Source organism: Argentina silus, assembly GCF_951799395.1.
Source record: "Argentina silus genome assembly, chromosome: 7".
Lineage (NCBI taxonomy): Eukaryota > Metazoa > Chordata > Actinopteri > Argentiniformes > Argentinidae > Argentina > Argentina silus.
Window position 1 is genome coordinate 41974 of NC_139661.1, and position 23027 is coordinate 65000.

The 23027-nt window shown below is 45.2% G+C and overlaps 2 protein-coding genes across 2 annotated transcripts in view; one reads left to right on the forward strand and one right to left on the reverse strand.

Annotated features, from left to right (window-relative positions):
* Positions 1-281: 281 nt before the first annotated feature.
* On the reverse strand, positions 282-17561 carry LOC310806860 (bifunctional methylenetetrahydrofolate dehydrogenase/cyclohydrolase 2, mitochondrial-like; the record flags this gene model as incomplete). The annotated part of the gene is made up of 8 exons (XM_083673134.1): positions 282-981; positions 1242-1367; positions 2758-2850; positions 11793-11900; positions 15160-15312; positions 15691-15813; positions 16554-16738; positions 17419-17561. The coding sequence occupies 8 exons, from the start codon at positions 17559-17561 to the stop codon at positions 866-868; spliced, it is 1047 nt and encodes a 348-aa protein (XP_083529260.1). The 3' UTR covers positions 282-865.
* Positions 17562-20503: 2942 nt separating this feature from the next.
* gc (GC vitamin D binding protein) overlaps positions 20504-23027 on the forward strand; it is a gene marked incomplete at its 5' end in the record, with an annotated part of 9632 nt that continues 7108 nt past the window's right edge. Inside the window, 6 exons of the mRNA XM_083673214.1 lie at positions 20504-20616; positions 20896-21028; positions 21460-21671; positions 22168-22221; positions 22486-22618; positions 23009-23027. The exon at positions 23009-23027 is cut by the window's right edge and continues 79 nt beyond it. Of these exons, the coding sequence (XP_083529340.1) occupies positions 20504-20616; positions 20896-21028; positions 21460-21671; positions 22168-22221; positions 22486-22618; positions 23009-23027 (664 nt within the window). The remainder of the gene's footprint in view (positions 20617-20895; positions 21029-21459; positions 21672-22167; positions 22222-22485; positions 22619-23008) is intronic.

Sequence of the window (23027 nt, forward strand, 5' to 3'; positions counted from 1 at the left end):
GGCCTCTGTAATACAGAAAAGAAGGTTCATAAAATATGCAGGGCACTTATATAAGATAGACAGTAAGGCAGTAGGCTATGGGTTTATACAGCATAAAACCTATTTTTATTTTCTCCCTTTTCCAGTCAAACAATCTGGAATATTCAATACTTTGAACAAAACGCAAACAGATTCAGTAGAAAAAATACAAATCTAAAAACTCAACTTAAATATGAAACTCAACTTAAATATGAAAAAACAAACTGTCAACATTAAATAAAGCAACAAGCAAGCATCCCAGGACATATGAAGTGTGTTTTGGTGCATAATTAAGGTGTGTGTTTGTTTGTGTGTGTTTTCCTGAAAATGAGTATGTACTGTATTAGTGTAAGTGAATGTGTGTGTGTGTGTGTGTGTGTGTGTGTGTGTGTGTGTGTGTGTGTAGTCTCGCTCCCAGGTACTTCCGACCAATATGCTCAGAAGATCTGGTGGACCAATGCTACAAATTTGGCCTTCGTTTATCAAATACAAAGATCGTGAAAAACTCCCCCCAGACTTCCCCCAGTGCTTGCAAAGCACACATTTCTGATTCTGAGCCAAGCCTTGCAGCCGTGTGATTCGCTAAAATCAAATAATGATAAATATTTACTCAGTAAGTTTACTCCCGCGACGGCGAGGCTTGATGTCGTTATTCCAGGCTAATATGTGCTGTGCGTCTGTGGGTCTGGGGACAAGGTGTGTGTGTGTGTGTGTGTGTGTGTGTGTGTGTGTGTGTGTGTGTGTGTGTGTGTGTGTGTGTGTGTGTGTGTGTGTGTGTGTGTGTGTGTGTGTGTGTGTGTGTGTGTCTGTCTGCCTGTCTGTCTGTCTATTGGTGTGTGTGCATGATTCAATGTGTCAGTGCATTTCTGGCAGCAGTCACAGTATTCTTCATCAACATGGCGATGGTCATTGGCCCCACCCCTCCTGGGACTGGAGTGATGAAGCCTGCCTTCTCCTTTACCCCTACAGAGTATGGACAGGTCAGTCAGTAAGCCAATCAATCAAGACAAGCATATCAAAACTTGAGGAATGTTAGCCTATGTGTTGGTGGTCATTATAGAATTGTGGTCATTGAGGGGTTAATACATAGTTACAAACTGAAATATAATAATAATACAAAAAAAGAAAGAAGATACATTTCAAGTCTTGACTGAAACTTTCCATTCTTCTCCTGAATGGACAGAATTCAAACCCATACAGTTTGGTGATTTCAACTGATTTACCCTCAAAGTCCACATCTCCCACCAGGCGGACTCTCCCGGTGGTGTGGTCCTTGATGCGGTTGATGCCCACATCGATGACCGCTGCCCCCACCTTGACCATGTCTGCAGTGATCAACCCTGGAACACCTGGAGCACAACCACAAACCCACCTCATATTCTTATATATAACAATCACCCTTATTTTGTTCAAATATCATGTGGCAGAAACATTTCTTCTATTTAAATTGTACGACTTAGCTATTCTGAGAATCAAAATACGTACATATTCATGGTGATTCATATAAAACTATTTTACTGTAGACACATTCAAAGCAAAAGGTGCGAAAACCCAGTGACACTAACCTCCATCCTAATTCGAATGGCTTGCAAAACCGCAATAACATGATTAACTATAATTACATGTTAATCCTTGGAACCCTAATCCTAACCGTACTCATCCCAAACACTTGTTATTTTCCAAATGATGCAACAATGGCACAGCTGTCATAAACCTGAGGACTGAGAGCAAGTTAGCATTAGCTCCAAATACTCCTAGGGCTGTAGCTCCCCATGCCAACTCCTAGAGCTGTAGCTCCCCATGCTAACTCCTAAGGCTTTAGCTCCCCATGCTGAGTCTTAGGGCTTTAGCTCCCCAAGCTAACTCCCAGGCCTTTAGCTCCCCATGCTAACTCCTAGCTCCCCCCCCATTGCTAACTCCTAAGGCTTTAGCTCCCCATGCTAACTCCTAGGGCCATAGACATTTACATTACATTTATGGCATTTAGCAGATGCCTTTATCCAAAGCGACTAACAACAAATACATTTCTTTAATTAAGTAAATCATCTATCCATCAGTCATCATAAGAAAAAGTAATCTATGGTAGGACCAGGGGCTATTGGCTGTCACAATGCTAGAAGAAGGAAGAACTAATTTTCTTTTTTCTTTCTTTTTTTTTTTACAGGAGAGAAACTTGTACAGGGGGGTAGTGGGGATGAAGAGGTCTTTAGGAGGGTCAGTTAAGATGTAGCCGGAAGAGATGGGTCTTCAATCTACGGCAGAAGATAGGTAGTGACTCTGCGGTCATGACAGCAGTGGGAAGCTCGTTCCACCAGCGGGGTGCCAGGACAGTGAAAAGCTGTGACTGAGTAGCGCGGCTGCTGCATCCACATAGAGGCATCGGTGCCAGGCGGCCAGCCAAGGTGGAAGAGCGGAGTGATCGGGCAGGGGTTTTGGGGCTGACCATTGCTTGCAAGATGTTCTCCCCGTAGCTCCCCATGCTAACTCCTAGGGCTGTAGCTCCCCATGCTAACTCCTAGGGCTTTAGTTCAATGGGCCACAGGCTGGGAGTAGATCAACCATCATCAATATTACAGCTTTCCGGGCTGCACCTTCACAAGTGTCCTGATGGAGGGAGTTGACAGTTAGATGCAACCCTTCTCAGGTGTGACTGATGGTGAACCGGGCTTGGACATCAGCCATGAGTCTATATTCAGAGATAGGTACAGAGCCGTTGAACAAAGTGAAAGAAGAGTTTACCTGCGGCTGCGATCACAATGTCCGCCAGACTGGTCAACTCCTTCAGCTGCTCTCTGGGAGTACACCGATGAGCGATGGTTACCGTCGCATCACCTGTGATTCAGAACATGGAGAACATATCACAGTGTATGAGATTTACATTTACATTTATGGCATTTAGCAGACGCCTTTATCTAAAGCGACTTCTAAAAATACATTTGTTTAAGTAAGTGAATCATCTATCCATCAGTCATCATGAGATAAAGTAATCAATGCTCAGACCAGGGGCCATTGGCAGTCACAATGCTAGAATTGTGAATTATTTATTTATTTTTAGCAGGAGAAGAACTTGTACAGGAGGGTAATGGGGGTGAAGAAGTCTCTAGGGTTAGGGTTAGTACAGGGGGGTAGTGGGGGTGTAGAGGTCTTTAGGAGAGACTGTTAAGATGTAGCCTGAAAAGATGGGTTTTCAATCTACAGCGGAAGATTGGTAGTGATTTTGCAGTTATGGACGGTAGCATTCTGGATGAGCTGCAGAGGCCTGATGGTGGAGGCGGGGAGACCGGCCAAGAGTGCTTTGCAGTAGTCAAGGCAAGAGATCACAAGTGTTTGGACCAAAAGTTGTGCTGCTTCTCTGGTGAGGAATGGACGTATCCTTCTGATGTTGTAGAGGAAGAATCTACAGGCGCGTGCTGTTGCTGTGATGTTCGCCACACAGGATAAGTGGTTGTCAAGGATCACCCCAAGGTTCTTGGCTGTATGGGAGGAGGTCTTGGAGAGGGCAGGCTTTCCCAGGGAGGAAGAGCAGCTCAGTCTTGTCAAGGTTGAGCTTGAGGTGGTGAGCTGACATCCAAGCAGAAATGTCTGCAAGACATGCAGAGAAAGATGTTGCCACCTGTGAATAGGAAGGGGGGAAAGAGAGAAAGAGTTGAGTGTCATCTGTGTAGCTGTGGTAGGAGAAACCATGTGAGGAAATTACCGAGCCAAGAGTCCCTCTCACAGTCCCCTCCCACCTGACGATCAGTTAACGACCAGACAGGTTTCACCACTCACTCAATCCCAAATGTATTAGTCCTGGTCCAAGGTGAGCAGGAGTTAAATACCTTGCAGGATAATGTTAGACCCTCCCACTGGAGATTGATAGCACTTCACAGCAATTGACTTCAAACAGATGGCTTCCAATAGAAACTAGGTTCTGAGCTTAAGGCAGGATAGCCACAGCAAAATAAACAGCTACCATCAGCACACTGACTTTAAACACGATTAAACTTCACAGCAATTGACTTTAAACATCTGGCTTCCAACAGAAACTAGGTTCTGAGCTCAAGGCAGGATAGCCACAGCAAAATAAACAGCTACCAACAGCACACTGACTTTAAACAAGATTAAACTAACTTACTTAGACTGGAGAACAGGCTTCACCACTCACTCTATCCCAATGTATTAGAGATGACTGAGACTTCTGCAGTGAATCAAATATCCATTCATGGACTCAAAGTCAATATGATACACAGGGGGCTTAAACAACACATTCCTTTGGACTTCAATGCAATCACTTCTGTCTTTCAGTTCTACTACAGAACATTGTCATTGGGAACTGTAGAACTTGGAGTTGTTTCTGGTCAGGTTATGAAACTGGTATAAACTGTATGTAAACTGGACGTATTTCTTTATGACTGTGCATTTCTTTACACTCAGATGTGATAACATTCTACAAAGGCATCTCCTACGCGTCTAGCCCCAGGCAAAACATACCAGAGGCTGGGTGGGGCTAACAGGCTTCCCTGGTTCCTGAGACGAGGTATGGGACAGTCTCCAGTGTGTGTGTGTGTGTGTGTGTGTGTGTGTGTGGGATGTGTGTTAGGGGCAAGGAGGGGAGTCCTGCACAGTTAATCAAATCAAGATCAAAGCAGGAGGAAATGGTAGCAGAGCGAGAGAGAGAGAGGGAGAAAGAAAGAGAGAAAGACAGAGGGGGGGGGGGGCAGTGTTTATGCCCTTATGGAGAACAGGAATTAAAGGCAAGCCCCAGCATGGCAAACATCCTGATTACATACCTAGTGCCCTGTGTGTGTGTGTGTGTGTGTGTGTGTGTGTGTGTGTGTGTGTGTGTGTGTGTGTGTGTGTGAGTGTGTGCATGTGCATATGCCTGTGTGTTTGTGTGTGCGTGCGTGTGGGTGTGAGAGTGTATCTGAGAGTGTAGCTGAGAGATGAATTTGAATAGAGCACATCTGTGCAAAACTAGTAGGAACAGGTTCACAGCTGATACAAAGTGTGTGCCTGTCGAAACATTGCACTCTTTATGCTGGTGTGAGCATGTTTTTTATTATTATCTTGGTTAGGTAAAACTAATTTTTCTAAAGCCAAGAAGTAAGTCAGGTTTTTCTTGGGTTTGCCTCTGGTATAAGGTCTACCCCGGGCATCAGACCCAGTAATGCCACCCGGGTCCGGAGGTGGCAAGGACCTGGCATTACTGGGACTGGTTGATGGGAAAGGTTCTGGTTGGTAAAGAGTCTTGTTGGTGGTAAAGGATCTGGTTGGTGATAAAGGGTCTGGTTGGTAAAGGCTCTGGTTAGCAAAGGGTATGGTTGGTTGGTAAAGGGTCTGGTAGGTGGTAAAGTGTCTAGTTGGTGGTCAAGGGTCTGGTTGGTGGTAAAGGGTCTGGTTGGTAAAGGGTCTGGTTGGTAGTAAAGGGTCTGGTTGGTGGTAAAGGGAATGGTTGGTGGTAAAGGGTCTGGTTGGTTGGTAAAGGGTCTGGTTGGGTGGTAAAGGGTCTGGTTGGTGGTAACGGGTCTGGTTGGTAAAGGTTTGGTTGGTGGTAAAGGGTCTGGTTGGTGGTAAAGGGTCTGGTTGGTAAAGGGTCAGGGTGGTGGGAAAGGGTCTGGCTGGTAAAAGGGTCTGGTTGGTTGGTAAAAGCTCTGGTTGGTAAAGGGTCTGGTTGGTGGTAAAGGGTCTGGATGGTGGTAACGGGTCTGGTTGGTAAAGGTTTGGTTGGTGGTAAAGGGTCTGGTTGATGGTAAAGGGTCTGGTTGGTTGGTAAAGGGTCTGGTTGGGTGGTAAAGGGTCTGGTTGGTGGTAACGGGTCTGGTTGGTAAAGGTTTGGTTGGTGGTAAAGGGTCTGGTTGGTGGTAAAGGGTCTGGTTGGTAAAGGGTCTGGTTGGTGGTCAAGGGTCTGGTTGGTAATGGGTCTGGTTGGTGGTAAAGGGTCTGGTTGGTGGTAAAGGGTCTGGTTGGTAAAGGGTCTGGTTGGTGGTCAAGGGTCTGGTTGGTAAAGGGTCTGGGTGGTGGGAAAGGGTCTGGGTGGTGGGAAAGGGTCTAGTTGGTAAAGGGTGTGGTTGGTTGGTAAAGGGTCTGGTTGGTGGTAAAGTGTCCGGTTGGTAAAGGGTCTGGTTGGTGGTCAAGGGTCTGGTTGGTAAAGGGTCTGGTTGGTGGTAAAAGGTCTGGTTGGTAAAGGGACTGGTTGGTGGTAAAAGGTCTGGTTGATGTTAAAGGGTCTGGGTGGTGGGAAAGGGTCTGGTTGGTGGGAAAGGGTCTGGTTGGTGGGAAAGGGTCTGGTTGGTAAAGGGTCTGGTTGGTTGGTAAAGGGTCTGGTTGGTAAAGGGTCTGGCTGGTGGTAAAGTGTCTGGGTGGTGGTAAAGGGTCTGGTTGGTAAATGGTCTGGTTGGTAATGGGTCCAGTTGATGGTATAGGGTCTGGTTTGTAGTAAAGGGTCTGGTTGATGGTAAAGGGTCTGGTTGGTAGTAAAGGGTCTGGTTGGTGGTAAAGGGTCTGGTTGGTAAAGGGTCTGGTTGGTGGTAAAGGGCCTGGTTGATAAAGGGTCTGGTTGGTGGTAAAGGGTCTGGTTGGTGGTAAAGGGTCTGGTTGGTGGTAAAGGGTTTGGCTGGTGGTAAAGGGTCTGTGTGGGGGGACATGCAGCGTTCGGCCTGTAGAGGGTGCTACAGGACCGTGGCCAAGGTGCGGAAGCGAGGCTTTGTCGCACACCTGTTGCGAATGAAGCCTCGTTAACGAAATGGTTTAAGATGTGTGTGCCTCTGCTTTCAGGAGGACGACTGGAAAGTCAACCAGGTCCTGACGTACAATCATAAAATAAACAGGGTTTTCCCTCACCAGAGATATCGAGTCCGCCTCTGTGTCTAAGAACATTGTTACAGTCTGATTGGTGGTAAAGGGTCTGGTTGGTAAAGGGTCTGGTTGGTTGGTAAAGGGTCTGGTTGGTGGTAATGAGCACGCAACACAAGAGTATGGCTGCCGTGCTTCGGGCTCCTGAACAACAATGCAGCTTTTTGCTTATTTTATTGTTATTTTGTGTTATTTTACCTTCTAAAGTAGCCTGCTACCTTAGGTATGACAGAGTTGCACTACTGTACATGAGAGAATTGATGACCATGTACCCAAAACCAGAGTTTTTTCATTGGAACCCGCTGCTCACTCCAGACGCTGGCCAAACAACAACAATAGCCAGACAACAGAAGCACTGCCGGTGGCGACGACGACCGAGAGGCCGCAGGGCTGGAGTGCTGATGAAGCTGAGACGCCGTGGAAATAAACCTCCGCTCCCCAGCATTCTGCTAGCGAATGTCCAGTCACTAGACAACAAGCTCTGCGAGCTAAGAGCAAGAGCAACCGAGCATTGTTGAAACAAGCAATTGCCAAACTTTACCAACACATCGATGTAAACACGCGTGCCGGAAGTATTCTCGATCACTGCTACACCCCCTTCCGCTATGCCTACAAACCCCTCCTCCGACCTCCATTCGGCAAATCAGACCACTCCTCCATCCTGCTTCTGCCCGCCTACAGACACAGGCTGAAACTCGCTACACCCACCGTGAGAACGATCCAGGTTAGACAGAGGCTTTTCTCCAAGATTACCTGGACAACGCGGACTGGGAAATCTACCGTGTCCCCCTATTTCACAGCCAAAGCCTTAGGCCTGCCAAAATCAACAGTTTGGAATATCATTAAAAAGAAAAAAAATCACTGGTAGGCCAAGGAAGACTTCAACAGTGGATGACCGAAGAATGCTCACCATAATTAAGAAAAAACGAAAAACAACTGTCCCACAGATCAAGAACACTCTCCAGTAGTACAACTACAGAAGCTTCACTGAAAGGTCATCTCCAGTTTGCCTGTACCTAAAAAAGTCTTGTGGACAGGTAAGATGAATATCATGTACCAGAGTGGTTGCAAGTGGAAAGTTCTGGCCAACATAGCATACCCACCTCAAGTCAGAAACCGTGGATTAATTGCGCAGTCAGAGCTGCACTCACCGTGAGAGATACAGCCTTCGGTGACATCACCTACGACAAGAAAGCCAGCTACGACCTCCGCAGAGGGATCAATGTAGCCAAACGGGAATACAGCAATAAGATAGAGTCACAACTATGCAGCAACAACTCACACAGCATGTGGCAAGGGCTACACACCATCTCAGACTTCAAAGGGAAACCTGGCTGCGCAGCTAGTGTAACTAGCTCTCTCCCGGACGAGCTGAATAGCTCCTACGCCCGCTTCGAGAACTCCAACGCCACCCCACCAGAGAGGACACACACCACGGACAGCACTGCCAGTGCCCTGCTCATCACCGAAGCAAGCAGTTCAGGCGCGTCAACATCCGCAAAGCAGGCGGACCAGACGGCATCCCAGGCCGGGTGATCAAAGTGTGTGCAGCGCAACTGGCTGGTGTGTTCACGGACATATTCAACCTCTCCCTCTCCACAGGAATAGTCCCCTCCTGCTTCAAGTCATCCACCATTGTCCCAGTGCCGAAGAAGAACAAGGTAGCATGCCTAAACGACTGGCGCCCTGTTGCTCTCACTCCCATCGTGAGCAAATGCTGCAGTAGAGAGGGTCTGCATTAGAGAGGGTCAACAGCTTTAAGTTCCTTGGCGTCCATATCTCTGACGACCTCACCTGGGACGAGCACACCAATCAGGTGGTGAAGAAGGCACAGCAGCGCCTCTTTCACCTCAGGTGGCTGAGGAAGGTTGGCATGGGGCCCAAGATCCTGCAGACCTTCAACAGGGGCACTACTGAGAGCATCCTGACAGGATGCATCACTGCCTGGTACGGCAACTGCACCGCCCTCAACCACAAGGCGCTGCAGAAGGTGGTGCGGACAGCTGAGCGCATCAGTCGATGTGAGTTTCCCTCCATCCAGGACATATACAACAAAAGATGTGTCAGCAAAGCCCGGAGGATCATCAGGGACCCCAGCCACCCCAATTACAGTCTGTTTGAACTGATGCCGTCCAAAAGACAGAGCCTCCTCCGGAGCCTCAGGGCCAAAACTCAGAGGCTCACCAACAGCTACTTCCCCCAGGCCATCAGGCTCATGAACAAGCCTACCCCAAACTCTTGACTTTACCCCCAGAACACCCACAGAATGGACTTCATTAGCACACAGTCACTTTAAACAAACACCTCTTTTACACCATCGGCACAGTGCAGTAATAATGACATTCCACTGACCCGCTCTACTTTTTTTTTACTTACTATTTATACTGTAAATTGTGTCATGTCTATTGTCTTATGTGTCCAACAATATCGTCACTGTCCAACTGTCTCACTTATCTTGTACTATGTCACTTATTGTCTTGTCCTTATTTCATTGCACTACTGCGTATTTGCGTATTTGTATTATTTGTATTATTTGTATTATTTGTATTTTGTATGCTGCATTGTCATGGAACCAAGCCCAAGAATTTTACTCCCTGCACTTGTGTATGAGACAATAAACTTGAAACTTGAAACTTGAAACTTGAATGGGTCTGGGTGGTTCTAAAGGGTCTGGTTGGATGGTAAAGGGTCAGGTTGGTGGTAAACGGTCTGGTTGGTGGTAAAGGGTCTGGTTGGTAAAGGGTCTGGTTGGTGGTAAAGGGTCTGATTGGTGGTAAAGGGTCAGGTTGGTAAAGGGTCTGGCTGGTGGTAAAAAGTCTGGTTGGTAAAGAGTCTGGTTGATGGTAAAGGGTCTGGTTGGGTGGTAAAGGGTCTGGTTGGTGGTAAAGGGTCTGTTTGGTAAAGGGTCTGGTTGGTTGGTAAAGGGTCTGATTGGTGGTATACTGTCCCTCTCCCTGACCAGCCCTTTGGCACCATCTTGAGGCCTCGGCGATCATCGCTGGAGCGTCACCCTCCCAGTTGACAGCGCACCTGTTCCCTGTCTCCACTCAGCACACCTGCGAACTATCAGCAATCACCTCCCTATAAGAACCCTGCCAGAACGTACTGTGTCCACGGTAACCTTTTTGAAGTACCCACATACGCTTCCAGCCTTTTTTGCTATCCTCTCTTGTATCTGTGTGTGTGTTTCATCGTGTTCTCCTGTGCCCCATCCAGAACCCTCGTCTTCCTTGGATTCCCCCTCCTCTACCCATCCACGGACCTAGCATCTACCCCCTCTTCGCAACTGGACCTCCGTGCTACCGACCCCTGGACCGAACCCTGATTACTCCCCACTGATTACCCCTATGGCGCCTTTCCCCTCTCCCGAACACTGGACCTCCCGTTATCAACCGCGGACCGAACCCCGACGACCCACTTGGATTATCCTTCTCTCCCCTTACCCCTTTCCCAATATTATTATTATTATTAAATACGCCTTCAGGCTAAAGTTCACCACCTTCTCTGTGTGCCATCTTTTGGTTCCTCAGACATTCTAGCGTACCATATAAGGTCTGGTGTGGGGTAAAGGGTCTGGTTGGAAAAGGGTGTGGTTGCTGGTCAAGGGTCTGGTTGGTAAAGGCTCTGGTTGCTGGTCAAGGGTCTGGTTGGTAAAGGGTCTGGTTGGTGGCAAAGGATTTGGTTGGTGGGAAAGGGTCTGGTTGGTAAAGGGTCTGGTTGGTGGTAAAGGGTCTGGTTGCCGGATGAATCCCATACCCTTGCAGAACGAATGGATGTGCCTGGCACCCAGGATTGTGGTGGTTGTGTTGTGTCTGCATGTAAAGGGAGGCAACACAGGAAATTGTGTCTAAAATGGACACAATCAATTCCACAGTCTCTGAATAAATTGTTAACCCTATAATAAGTGACATGATGAGCTGCTATCTGTGATCTATGTGTTGTGACAGTGTAATGCAGACTTCATGAAAGTGGACTAAAGTAATATGTAGGCTAACCGTGGATACACAGTGCTATCGGAGCCATCACAATTGCATCCCAAGTAACACGTATAGGTAGTTCAAATAGGCCTGCTCTCATGTGAACTAGACCTCCAAGCAAATCCAGACAAAGGTAATCCTCTATGGTCCTCTGTGGCTCAGTTGGTAGAGCATGGCGCTGACAATGCTTAGGTTGTGGGTTTGATTCCTGCTGGGACCTTATATACTGAAATGTATGCACACACTGCAATGTAAGTCGCTTTGGTTAAAGGCGTCAGCTAAATGGCATATATATTATATTATTATGTTCATATTAAACTAGTTATAGCTGTGTGTGCCCTGTGCACACTTTACTTCAAATAATATACTTTCATTTGCATATCCTGATATCACAACATTACTATATCATAACAAGCTGTAAAATTCTACTTTATTGCAGTCTGTTCTACTTTGCCTTTTTGACTCTCTCAATGATAGCTCTCCTAACTTTGGATATCGTCTTTTTTCTATCAGCCCGGTAAATTCCATCAGGTACCTTTCCAAAACCCCACCCACATCCTCCTAGGACCATATATGGGAAATGGGCAGCCTGCCAACTGACAAAAGTGCAAAATGCCAACATCCTCCCTCTCTTCTACACTCCTTTCATCCCCCTCTCCTTCAGGAAGCGTTGCATCAGTGCTTATTGTTTGTACATTAGGTGGGGTCCGATAGCATTGCTTTTCTTTATTCACCATTTCCTAGAAGCTCTTAAGTGATGCAAATATTTATTACCGGAAAAGCCATGATGGTGAAACACAGATGTTCTAAGATGAGTTTCATTCCAGATATTGTTCATGGCTTTTGACTCATATCGTACACACACACGTACACACACACACACACACACACACACACACACACACACACACACACACACACACACACACACACACACACACACACTTTGTCTTCCTCTCTCACCTCCAGGCCGTTCATGGTAGCGGTCAGTGTGCAGCAGCATGGCAATGGGCATCCCCACGTTCTTTGAGCGTCCAACCACTAGGACATTCTTTCCCACTGTCTGTATGCCTGCACAAAGAGACAACTGTCAATCAACAGGTTTACACTGTCTGTATGCCTGCACAGAGACAACTGTCAATCAGAAAGTTTATATTGGCCAAACTTGCTGTCTGCAACAGTAAGGCCCTGTGCCTGTGTGAGGTAGTGATAGTTCTTTTTTTGTACTATTGCTAAGTTCTAATACACAGCTAATTTAATTTCAATTCAAACATTTTAATTTTGTAAATGAATTGTTTTGCTAAGAATATAATTATATTGATATTGATTGTCCGTCACACAATAAGTCACCCAATAGTGCTTTTTGTAGGGTTATTTTTAGATGAATATTGTTTTTTTGCCGGCCATTCCTGAATCTCAGACCAAAAGAGGGCAACCAAAACATTCTAGATTCTATTGTTTTGTTTTCCTCACTACAAAACCTGCATAGTGGCAATTGTTCAATCCCCTATATGTTGAGCATTCTTTTGGTTGTAATAATTTTATACAGCAATTTAAATTGAAAAAAGCAAAGTGATGAGTCAATTGTTGTTTTACAGTGCCCTGTGTAAGTAATGGGACAGTGAATCATTATTATTTTTTTGGGCTCTATAAAAGAATTCTAAATCAAACAATTACTGTGAGGTTAAAGTAGAGACTCTCAACTTGTATTTGTGTACATATTGGTTTCACCATTCAGAAATGACATCAGTTTTTATGCATTGTCCCCCTATTTCACGGTACCCAAAAGTAATGGGACAATTGGCTTGACAGGTGTTTCTGGTAAGTCAGGCGTGTTCCGTCACATCATTTGTGCAGTCATAAGAGAGCTGTCAATGTCTACTATCTAGGCTTTGCCTTTGGAGTCTGCTATTGGGGTCTGTCAACATGAAGACCAAAGTGGTGTCAATGAAAGTCAAGGAAGCCATTATTAGGCTGAAAAATCAGAACATCAGTAACACAGCCAAAGCCTTAGGCTTGCCAAAATCAACAGTTTGGAACATCATTAAAAAGAAAAAAATCACTGGTAGGCCAAGGAAGACTTCAACAGTGGATGACCGAAGAATGCTCACCATAATTAAGAAAAAACGAAAAACAACTGTCCCACAGATCAAGAACACTCTCCAGTAGTAGTACAACTACAGAAGCTTCACTGCAAGGTCATCTCCAGTTTGCCTGTACCTAAAAAAGTCCTGTGGACAGGTAAGATGAATATCATGTACCAGAGTGATTGCAAGTGGAAAGTTCTGGCCAACATAGCATACCCACCTCATCTGTGGAACATGGTGGAGAGGGTGTTAATTTTGGCCTCTTCACCCCCACTACCCCCCCTGTACCAACTCTAACCCCAACCCTTGAGACCTCTTCACCCCCACTTCCCCCCTGTACAAGTTCTCTCCTGTTAATAAATACAAATAAATTAATTAATTTAAAAAAAGGGGGAAAAAAAGCCTTCTGGCATTACGACTGCCAATGACCCCTGGTGTGAGCATTGATTACTTTGTCTTATGATGACTGTTGGATAGATGATTCACTTACTTAAACAAATGTATTTGTTGTAAGTCGCTTTGGATAAAGACGTCTGCTAAATGCCATAAATGTAAATGTAAATGTTTTGGCATGTATAGCTGACACTAGAACTGGTTAACTTGTCTTAATTGATGATGTAACTGCTGACAGCAGCAGCAGAATGTATTCTGCAGTGTACAGAAACATCTTGTTCGAGTACCAACCGCTAAGTGCATAACATTCCAACTGTCCCATATGTAACCATGTTTGCACCCTCAATGTTCCCGGTCCAAACCTAAAAGGCCTGAGGCTGGGTCATGGGAGGTACAGAGTCATGTTTAATTCAAAATGAATGTTCAGTAATTTGCTTGGGGGATTTTATTCAATTCACAGACACGTAATTCCCTAGGTTGACTGAGTTATAGTGCAACAGTTTCTCCAAGGCTAAAGTAGTGATTCTAAAAAGAGGAACACCAAGAAACTGACAAAAGGTACAGAAGGCAGAATTACAGAGAAAGAAAAATAGGTCAGTACTGCCACCTAGAGGAAGCGGCGGGGAACAACAGCTAAACAGGCATTAGACTGCACCATAACAACAGCCAAACAGGCATTAGACTGCACCATAACAACAGCCAAACAGGCATTAGATTCAGCAATCGCAATCGGACTGGGAGACCAAGGAAGACTTTTACAGTGGATGACCGAAGAATGCTCACCATAATTAAGAAAAGCCCAAAACAACTGTCCCACAGATCAGAAACACCCTCCAGGAGGTAGGTGTGAATGTGAGACTACCATCCGCAGAAGACTTCACCAACAGAACTACAGACACTTCACTGCAAGGTGCAAACCACTAGTTATCTTCAAAAAGGATGGTCAGGTTACAGTTTGCTAAAATGTACCTAAAAAGTCTGCGGAGGTCTGGAAGAAGGTCTTGTGGAGAGATAAGATTAATATTATGGACCAGAGTGATTGCAAGTGGAAAGTGTGGAGAAAAAAGGATCTGCCCAAGATTTACGGCATACCACCTCATCTGTGAAAAAATGGTGCAGGGGGTGTTATGGTTTGAGCATGTAAAGCTGCCACAAGAACTGGCTAACCACCCACCACCCGTGCTGTCGAATTGCTAGCTTTTCGATAGTGTAGCTGGTTTACATCAAGTATTTGAGGAGACGGTCACGTGTGTTGGCAAGCCAGAGGTCGCAAGTTCGAGACTCGGTTGGAGCAACTGGAATTGCAGGGCTACTGTTTGCAACAACTTGATGTCTGTTTCATAAACATGAGTGCTTAATTTGGACATCATCATATGAATCTGTCCCATTACCTTTGGTGCCTTGAAATATGGGGACTATGTATAAAAAGTGTTATCATTTCTAAATGGTGAAACCAATATGTACGTTTGATTTCAAATCCAAACTTTTGGAGTTTCAGGCCAAAAGAACAGAAAATGCTTCAATGTACAAAAACTACTTCAAAATAAATCCCCCCCAAAAATAAAGCATCTAATATCTGTGATATAGCATATATAATAGTATACCATTATGTAATATACTGTGAAGTAAACTTAACACACTGGAATTAAATGTACTACGAAGTGATTAAATATACTTTTATGTAATGTACTGCAATAGTGTAATATAGAGTAATGTAGCATATTGTACTATGAAGTAATATAACACTATATTTCAACATGCTGTAATATAACATAGGCCTCCTCTAATATAATATAGTGTCATGTAGTATCATATGCTATGTACGACATCATGAGTTTGTAACGTCTCACCGGCTCTTCTGATGATCTCCCAGACAGCAGCAGGCGTGGCTGGCACCATGGACCGCTGGTCCAGACACAGCTTACCAATGTTGACAATATGGAACCCATCCACATCCTTCTCTGGAGCGATGGCATTACACACGGCCCGCTCGTTTATGTGCCCTAACAAACAGAGAAACCCACTAACCACTTATTTGTGTGCCTTAACAAACAGAAGCACACTACCAATGTATTCATGTGCCCGAACATAGAAAGAAGCTCACGTATTCCCCAGTTATGTGCCTTCCTAAATTAGGAGGTTTTTGAGAAAAGCACAAAACCTCCTAATTTATGCCCTAACAAAGAGAGTAACACATTTCTTCCTCATTTATGTGTCTTACCGAAGAGCACGTTCTGATCTTAAAGTAAGAGTGCAAACTCCGCCTATATACTATGTGCCTGTACAGATGCAAAACATTAGTATAATGAATAAAGCCTATACAATGTGTGGTGTATACTTGGAGTATAATGAATCAAACCTCTACAGTGTGTGATGTTTACCTGGGAGAGGGAGCTGAACTAGCAGGCCGCTGACCTTCCAATCACGGTTCATCCTGTCAATCAACTCCAACAACTCTTCTTGGGAGACCGAGTTGGGCCGCACCACAGTATTACTGGAAATACCTACACACACATGCACGCACGCACGCACGCACACACACACACACACACACACACACACACACACACACACACACACACACACACACACACACACACACACACACACACACACACACACACAGACACACACTAGAGAATGTTAGTATGCTTCCTACTAGGAACACAAACGTACAGTATGTCAATATGGGGCCAACTATAATGAATTCATGCTTTTTATTTCTGCTATCGTTTGAAGAAAGCCTGTATCTCTGCATCATGTTTGGTGCCTTTTCTACTCTAGAGAGCTGCCTCCAGGATGGACTTCAGCTGTTCTAGTGAGCTGCCTCCAGGATGGACTTCAGTTGGTGTAGGCGCTGACAGAATCTCTAACAGTACCAGCAGTGTTGTTGTTGCCACCTCGTGCTGCTAACTGCACTAACACCCCTCTGAGCATTCTCACCCATATTTATGAAAACTACTGTATTTCTTTGTAGAATGATCATTGTCATCCTTCCATGCTGGGGAGAGCAGAATGCCCTCTATTGACAGAGCGCCCCGATGACAGTGGAGATGAACATGTCTGTTTACACATACATGGCCATGTGTCAGTGTCAGACACAAGTCAGCGTATATACCTTCTATCTACAACATGACTGTGTGTGTGTACGGTATGTGTGCTAGTTTATTTGTGTGTGTTGTGGGGTGTGTGTGTGTGTGTGTGTGTGTGTGTGTGTGTGTGTGTGTGTCTGTGTGTGTCTGACCCAGTATGCTGGCAGCTTTGGTCTTGTTCCTGACGTAGGTGCGGCTCGCTGGGTCATCTCCGACCAAAACTACTCCCAGATGGGGTCTCATGTTGCCCTGGGAGACCAAGTCCTCCACATCCCGCTGGATCTCTCTGTGGATCTGACGGGCCATCTCCGTCCCCGAGAGTACCACAGACGCATGTCTGTACATCACACACACACACACACACACACACACACACACACACACACACACACACACACACACACACACACACACAGTTTTGCAGCCCAGTCAGACACAGGTGCACATCCCAGAGTGAACACAGACAGACATGGCAGTAATGGGCAGAACAGGTGTTTTTGCTATCTAGATTTGCTTTATGTACACAATAGCCTAAATATAGGAACACACAGACCCCCAGGCAAACAATATTCATATTTGTCTAGGTACTGCTGAACTGACGTTATCATTAGAGCTGTATGTGAGTTATTTGAGTAGGGGTCTCAGAAAACAGAATGAGTTTGAGTTTACACTATATAAAAATAGTGTGTCATTTTCATCTGACAGGCCAGGTGCTCGCGACATGCGTTATCTTTGGCAACCATTGCGCATGCTCAGTCCTACTCCATTGTACTAACCTTGTCAGCCACGGATAATCACCTAGAACCAGATAACGGTCTTCACCGCGGAGAAGGACGGTCGGGTCGTTAGTTTTTATTTTAGTAATAATGTCTTATTGGCCTGAATGTCTGGACTCGTCATATTCAGATAACCTGCACCTGTCGTTGGTACCGAGCACGCTGCATCTTACTGTCAATCACATCGGCCGACACGTCACGGACCCCCTTACCCTCATCCCTTCTTCCCCTCATCCTTTACCTTGTCACTGACGGATGGAAATGTCTTCGTTGGCTCTCGCACTTTCTGTGCATCCGCAGTTTGGCCCGACAGCAGGGATGGTGTAACCTCAAACCGCTCCACAGTCTGAAGGAGGAGCGGAGCGGTGGAACAGAGGCCGCCATGTTGCCCAGCCCCGCTGTGTGTGTGTGTGTGTGTGTGTGTGTGTGTGTGTGTGTGTGTGTGCGCGCGCGCGCGTGCGTGTGTGTGTGTGTGTCAGTGGAGGGGGGCAGGGAGGGGTGTGCTACTACCTCCCATAGTAGTAGCATGATGCTTTGTCAGCATATTAGCGTAATGTGAATGATCCCAGAATATGCAGCAATCTTATTAAATTCTCTTAAAAAGTATGAATTCAGCTATTTTACAAGAGCAGACGGTTTATGAATAATGGCCTGAGGTAATAGTCATTCGTTTAAACTCTATATTTTATTGTATTTTTTATATCACAGCAAACTTCTCTATTTTGGTAATATATTTTATTTTATTTTATTTAACCTTTATTTATACAGGGGAAACACACCAAGACCAAGGCCTCTTTTACACAAAAATATAACACAGTTCAATACAGAAATCAATACATCATATCAAATCACAATATTAGAAGAAACAAGGAGGTCCTCAATTAACACCCTAAATTAACACCCTAAAAAGCAGCACCAGAACATCCAACTGATTTTTTTTTTTGTAGATTGTTCCAGCAGTTAGATGCACCATAACTAAAAGCCGATTGAGCCAATTTAGAACCTCAAGAGTTAACCAATTCTGAGAACGGGTTTGGTAATTTATGTCCTTAAATTTTAATAATGAGGTTAGGTAAGCCTAGAGTTTATGCAGTAAGGCTTTATACACAAAAAGGGAGTAATAAAGAGATATTTAGGTCCAGCCAACCTTTTGATAAAGAATGCAATGATGAGTGACAAACTATCACCTGTGATAAGACGAAGGGCACTATGGTAGATGGCATCCAAAAGTTCCAAATATTGGCAAGAGTCACTACTGCCAACCCACCCACCCTGGACTGCTTTGGACACTGTCCTCCACCTGTCAAGACAATACAGTTGCATATTGAAAAATGATCACAAGTCAATGTATTGAAATCATTTGCAAGTCTACATTTTACATTCAAATTTCAGGGAAGCCTTGTCCCTGTGGTTTCAAACTTGGTACACTTTGGTCCCAATATGAACACAACCTCAGTTCTAATAGAGTTACCTTGTAGTGCTGATCAGTGCTTACCTACACTACCCTTCTCCTCAACTTCTCTGATGACCACACACTGGCATCCTGAATACAGGGAACAGGAGCACTGGAGCCCTGTGGGCCCAAGGTAGACACCGCTCCTATACTGATCTTGGTCAGATTCGCTACATCTCCTCGACATTTGCTTAATAAAATGCCAAAACATTACTCGTAGCAAAGTCACTGATAAGTTGATTGTTTATACTGTCCAAGGCCATATTTCTGCTGCTTCAACCACTACATCATCGTCTCATCGTTTCCTTTTTGTGCACCTGACTTTTGGTTTGCGTTTGGCATTTTGACTTCACAATAAAAGTAAGTGGGGGTGTTGATAACATGGAACATAGTCACTTGTGGACTAAACTGATTTGCCTGTAGTTGATCAAATCATTTTTAGATAAAAAAAGGAGTGAAATTGGCATTTCATCAGATAGGCCTACAATGCTCTTAAAAATAAGAAAAAAACATTGTCCCATCTCGTTCTTTTACATTGAATAACAATTTTTCTCAGAAAGATTGACCAATGGAAAACTGTAGCACATTGAGCCTGCCATATTTTATATAAGTAAAATATATGTACTTATATTGTCATTGCTGTGGCGCGTGGGTGTTAGGCCAATGTCTTATGTGGGTGGTTGTGTACACTGTTAGATGTGGGCCCAGGCTCAGTAAACATGCCCTCCATGAACACAAAACATGTTGTAACCAATCCCACAACCCAGCTTACGTTAGTCTATGGTCCCTGGGCCAAGGGGAACACAAATTCAGTGATTTTATTTTTTTTATCCTCATTATTTTTTCAGCATCTTAGAGTCAAAATACGCATCCACTAATGCAAGTGAAACATGCTAGCCAATTGTATACATTCTTTAGATGCAGTGGTGTGAGACTACTATGATTGTGTGCAATAAATCAGAGCATGCAGATATGTACAGTAATTTATAGAAATAAACTGTACTTTAATGTTAACTGATTAATTATAATGCAATTAAGTTTTCACTATTCAGAGTGCACTTGTCAACTGTAAATACTAGTTGGAAGACATACAGCAGTGGGGAGACCATGATATGGAAAACATTCAAGTTTGTCCGTTGTGTCAATATTTATATACTGGTCAGATTGTGGGCTTGGGGACAATTTAGGGACCTGACAAAAAGGGGACTTTGACTTTCATTCAATGGGGTTCTTGACTTTCATGTTGCTTCTCTCCTCCCAAATCATGCACACAGTCTTAAAGGCAGGTCATTGGCTGGTTTGTGTCTGGAGGACAGACTTTGACTCACATGTAAGTGTGATGGACATACCTACAGCCATGATCAGTTTTGTGTGTCACAAGCTGGCAGAGATCCAACTTTACCAGCCACAACAACCGTCACCTATAGCGCTACTTTCTCTGAGCAGCCACATCTGATTCAGTGGGAGGAAATGAACTGAGTGAAGAAATGAAATGAATGTACTTTCACCTGTCTGGTTCTTTTATATCAGTGTAGATTAAGTCAAAGAGTTGAGGGGAGGAAGCCACCTTAGACTATTGAGAAGCACAAATTCTGGCCCATAAGGACCTGAGTTGTGAATGTCTTGACAGAGTCTTCACATTTCCAACAGGCATTGACCAATGTGCACAGAGGTCAGTTGTGATGAAACATCACTGTCAGCTGCCAAATTAAAGATTGAATACAAAAAAAGAGAGATGGAGTGAGAGTGGGATTAATCATTGATGGAGGACTACTTGCACAAACAAAGGTTGGTATAAAGGTGCCCTCTGCCTCTCCCTTCCTCAGCTCAATCGCTAGATCCCCATCTCCATCCCTCCATCTCTACTTTCATCATGCTGTGGGTGGCTCTTGTCGGTCTGCTAGTCCTGCAGAATGCAGCAGCGCAGGCTCAGAATCCCATCTGCAAGATCTTTACTGAAGCCAAAGAAGACGGCTTCAGAGCTCTGTGAGTACAGTGTATATTTTGCAAATCTTTTCAGTGCATTGTGTGTTGAACTTCTGCATCCAGGAGAGCGATCAATCCCATTTGAAATATCCAATAGAAACAGTTGTCCTTGTGAAAGGGGGCATGTCAACTGTCTCCAGGTCTGATTGGTCAAGATTAGGGCCAGGGTAGGCTTTAACTTGCCAAGAACCAGTTACATGCTCATCATGTATTTACTGTAAATAAAAGGCAATATATTTGCTGTACATAAACATACTGTGTGTTTATGTTGTGGTGCAGGGCTCTGGTGGGGCTCTCTCAGAATCTTCCAGTGAGCACTTTGGCTGAGCTAGCACCACTCATCGATGAAGCTCAGGCCCTGGGGACCAAATGCTGCTCTGACGCCCCCCCAGCAGACTGTGACAGGGACGCGGTGAGACCTGTCACTCCTCCACCCACACATGCATTGGTCACTCTAGGAGGCTATGGGTAGAAATGACCCGAAGGTGCAGATCTGGAATCAACTTACCCTCCCTAAATTCTAACCTCTACCTCAACACAAAACTGTCAAACTGAGCTAATTCACCTTATCACTAAGGGGCTTGTCAGGGTTAGTGCCTGCAAAATATGCACTCTGTACCCACAGCACCCTCTGGTGGTTAAAAGTGTACTCTTGGGTGTCACAACCAAGGTCAATTGTACTGCAAATGAGTTTATATGTGAAAGGCAGAGAGGGTTAACATACAGTGGTGTGTATGGCTGTTGCCTCACTGTTGAAGGGTGTAAAAGTGTGTGTGTGTGTGTGTGTGTGTGTGTGTGTGTGTGTGTGTGTGTGTGTGTGTGTGTGTGTGTGTGTGTGGGCAGGCCGATCTGTTCCAGAGTGCAGTGTGTTCATCTGAGACTCTGGTGGAGAAGAACTCTTTGAAGCCGTGCTGTGAGATGAGCGGTGTCAAGCGTACACTCTGCTTCGTGGACCACAAGTCCAAAATCCCTCAGGACCGCTCCCTCATGCAGGAGCTGCCTGCCCAGGAGCAGTGTGACGACTTCAAGAAGGACGGGAAGGTTGTCGTTGGGAAGTGAGTCACACTACATTGTTGGCATGTTTACACCATAGGCCCTATAGGGTTCACACATACTTTGAAGCTCTCACACTCCCTCACATACCCACACACACACACATACACACACACACTTGCTCACATATCCACACACACACACACACACACACACACTCGCTCACATATCCACACACACACACACACACACACACACTTGCTCACATATCCACACACACACACACACACACACACACACACACACACACACACACACACACACACACTTGCTCACATAGCCACACACGCACATACACACTCGCTCACCCCCCCCCCGCGACACACACACACACGCACACACACACACACACTTGCAACATGCATACACGTATATTCACAAACATACACACACACAAACACAGACATGTGATAGTTTTGACACCCAGCCTACGTGAGGGCCGAGGCGGTGTTGCAGCCCTCAGGAGACCTGGGTTTGGCTCTGTCCTGTCGGTTACAGTGGCCACCAACACGGGGCAGATCTCCGTGCAGAGGTGGATGATGTCAAAGGGATGTGAATTGTAACAGAGGTGGTTTGGAATCACACACGCGTGATGAGTCACTCACGTGAATGCTTGCATTAGCAGTGTTTCGCTTAACAGGCTAGAGCAATATCAAGGCCTGCAGGAAACCCGCCATCAAATCCCAACTCTAACATACTCAAGCTTTCTTTGTCAGTGTGTTCGGCCCAAGACATCCTCCCATGTCAGAGGATTTGATGTGGATCTGTTTTCCTGTCGTTTCCAGTGTGATGAGAGTGCGTTCTGCTTTGTTTCAGGTTCATCTTCACCTTCTCCAAGCGGAACGTGCTGCTGCCCCCCCAGGTTGTCCTGGCCATCGCCAAGGGATACGGAGATGTCCTCATTGCATGCTGCGCCGATGCAGACGCACAGACCTGCTTTGACACCAAAGTCAGTCTCATTTGCTTACATACACACACAAACACATAAACACACCCACACATGCACACTCACGCAGACACACATGCACACTCACGCATACACACCATGCACACTCATGCATACACACATGCATACACAGGTCCGCAGGCACACACACTCACGCATAGAAACATACACATACATGCACACACACTCACACATTGAAACGTTCTCTCATTCTCTCTCTCTCTCTCTCTCTCTCTCTCACACACACACACACACACACAAACAAAGCGCACACAAACACATTCTAAACATACGATAATCCACAGTGAAACATTGATCACCATTGACTTAAATCTCAAATACATTTTGTGGATATAAATGTTTTTGGGGTTTTTGGTTGTTTTTTTTAACCAGAAAGCTGCTTTCCAAGTTG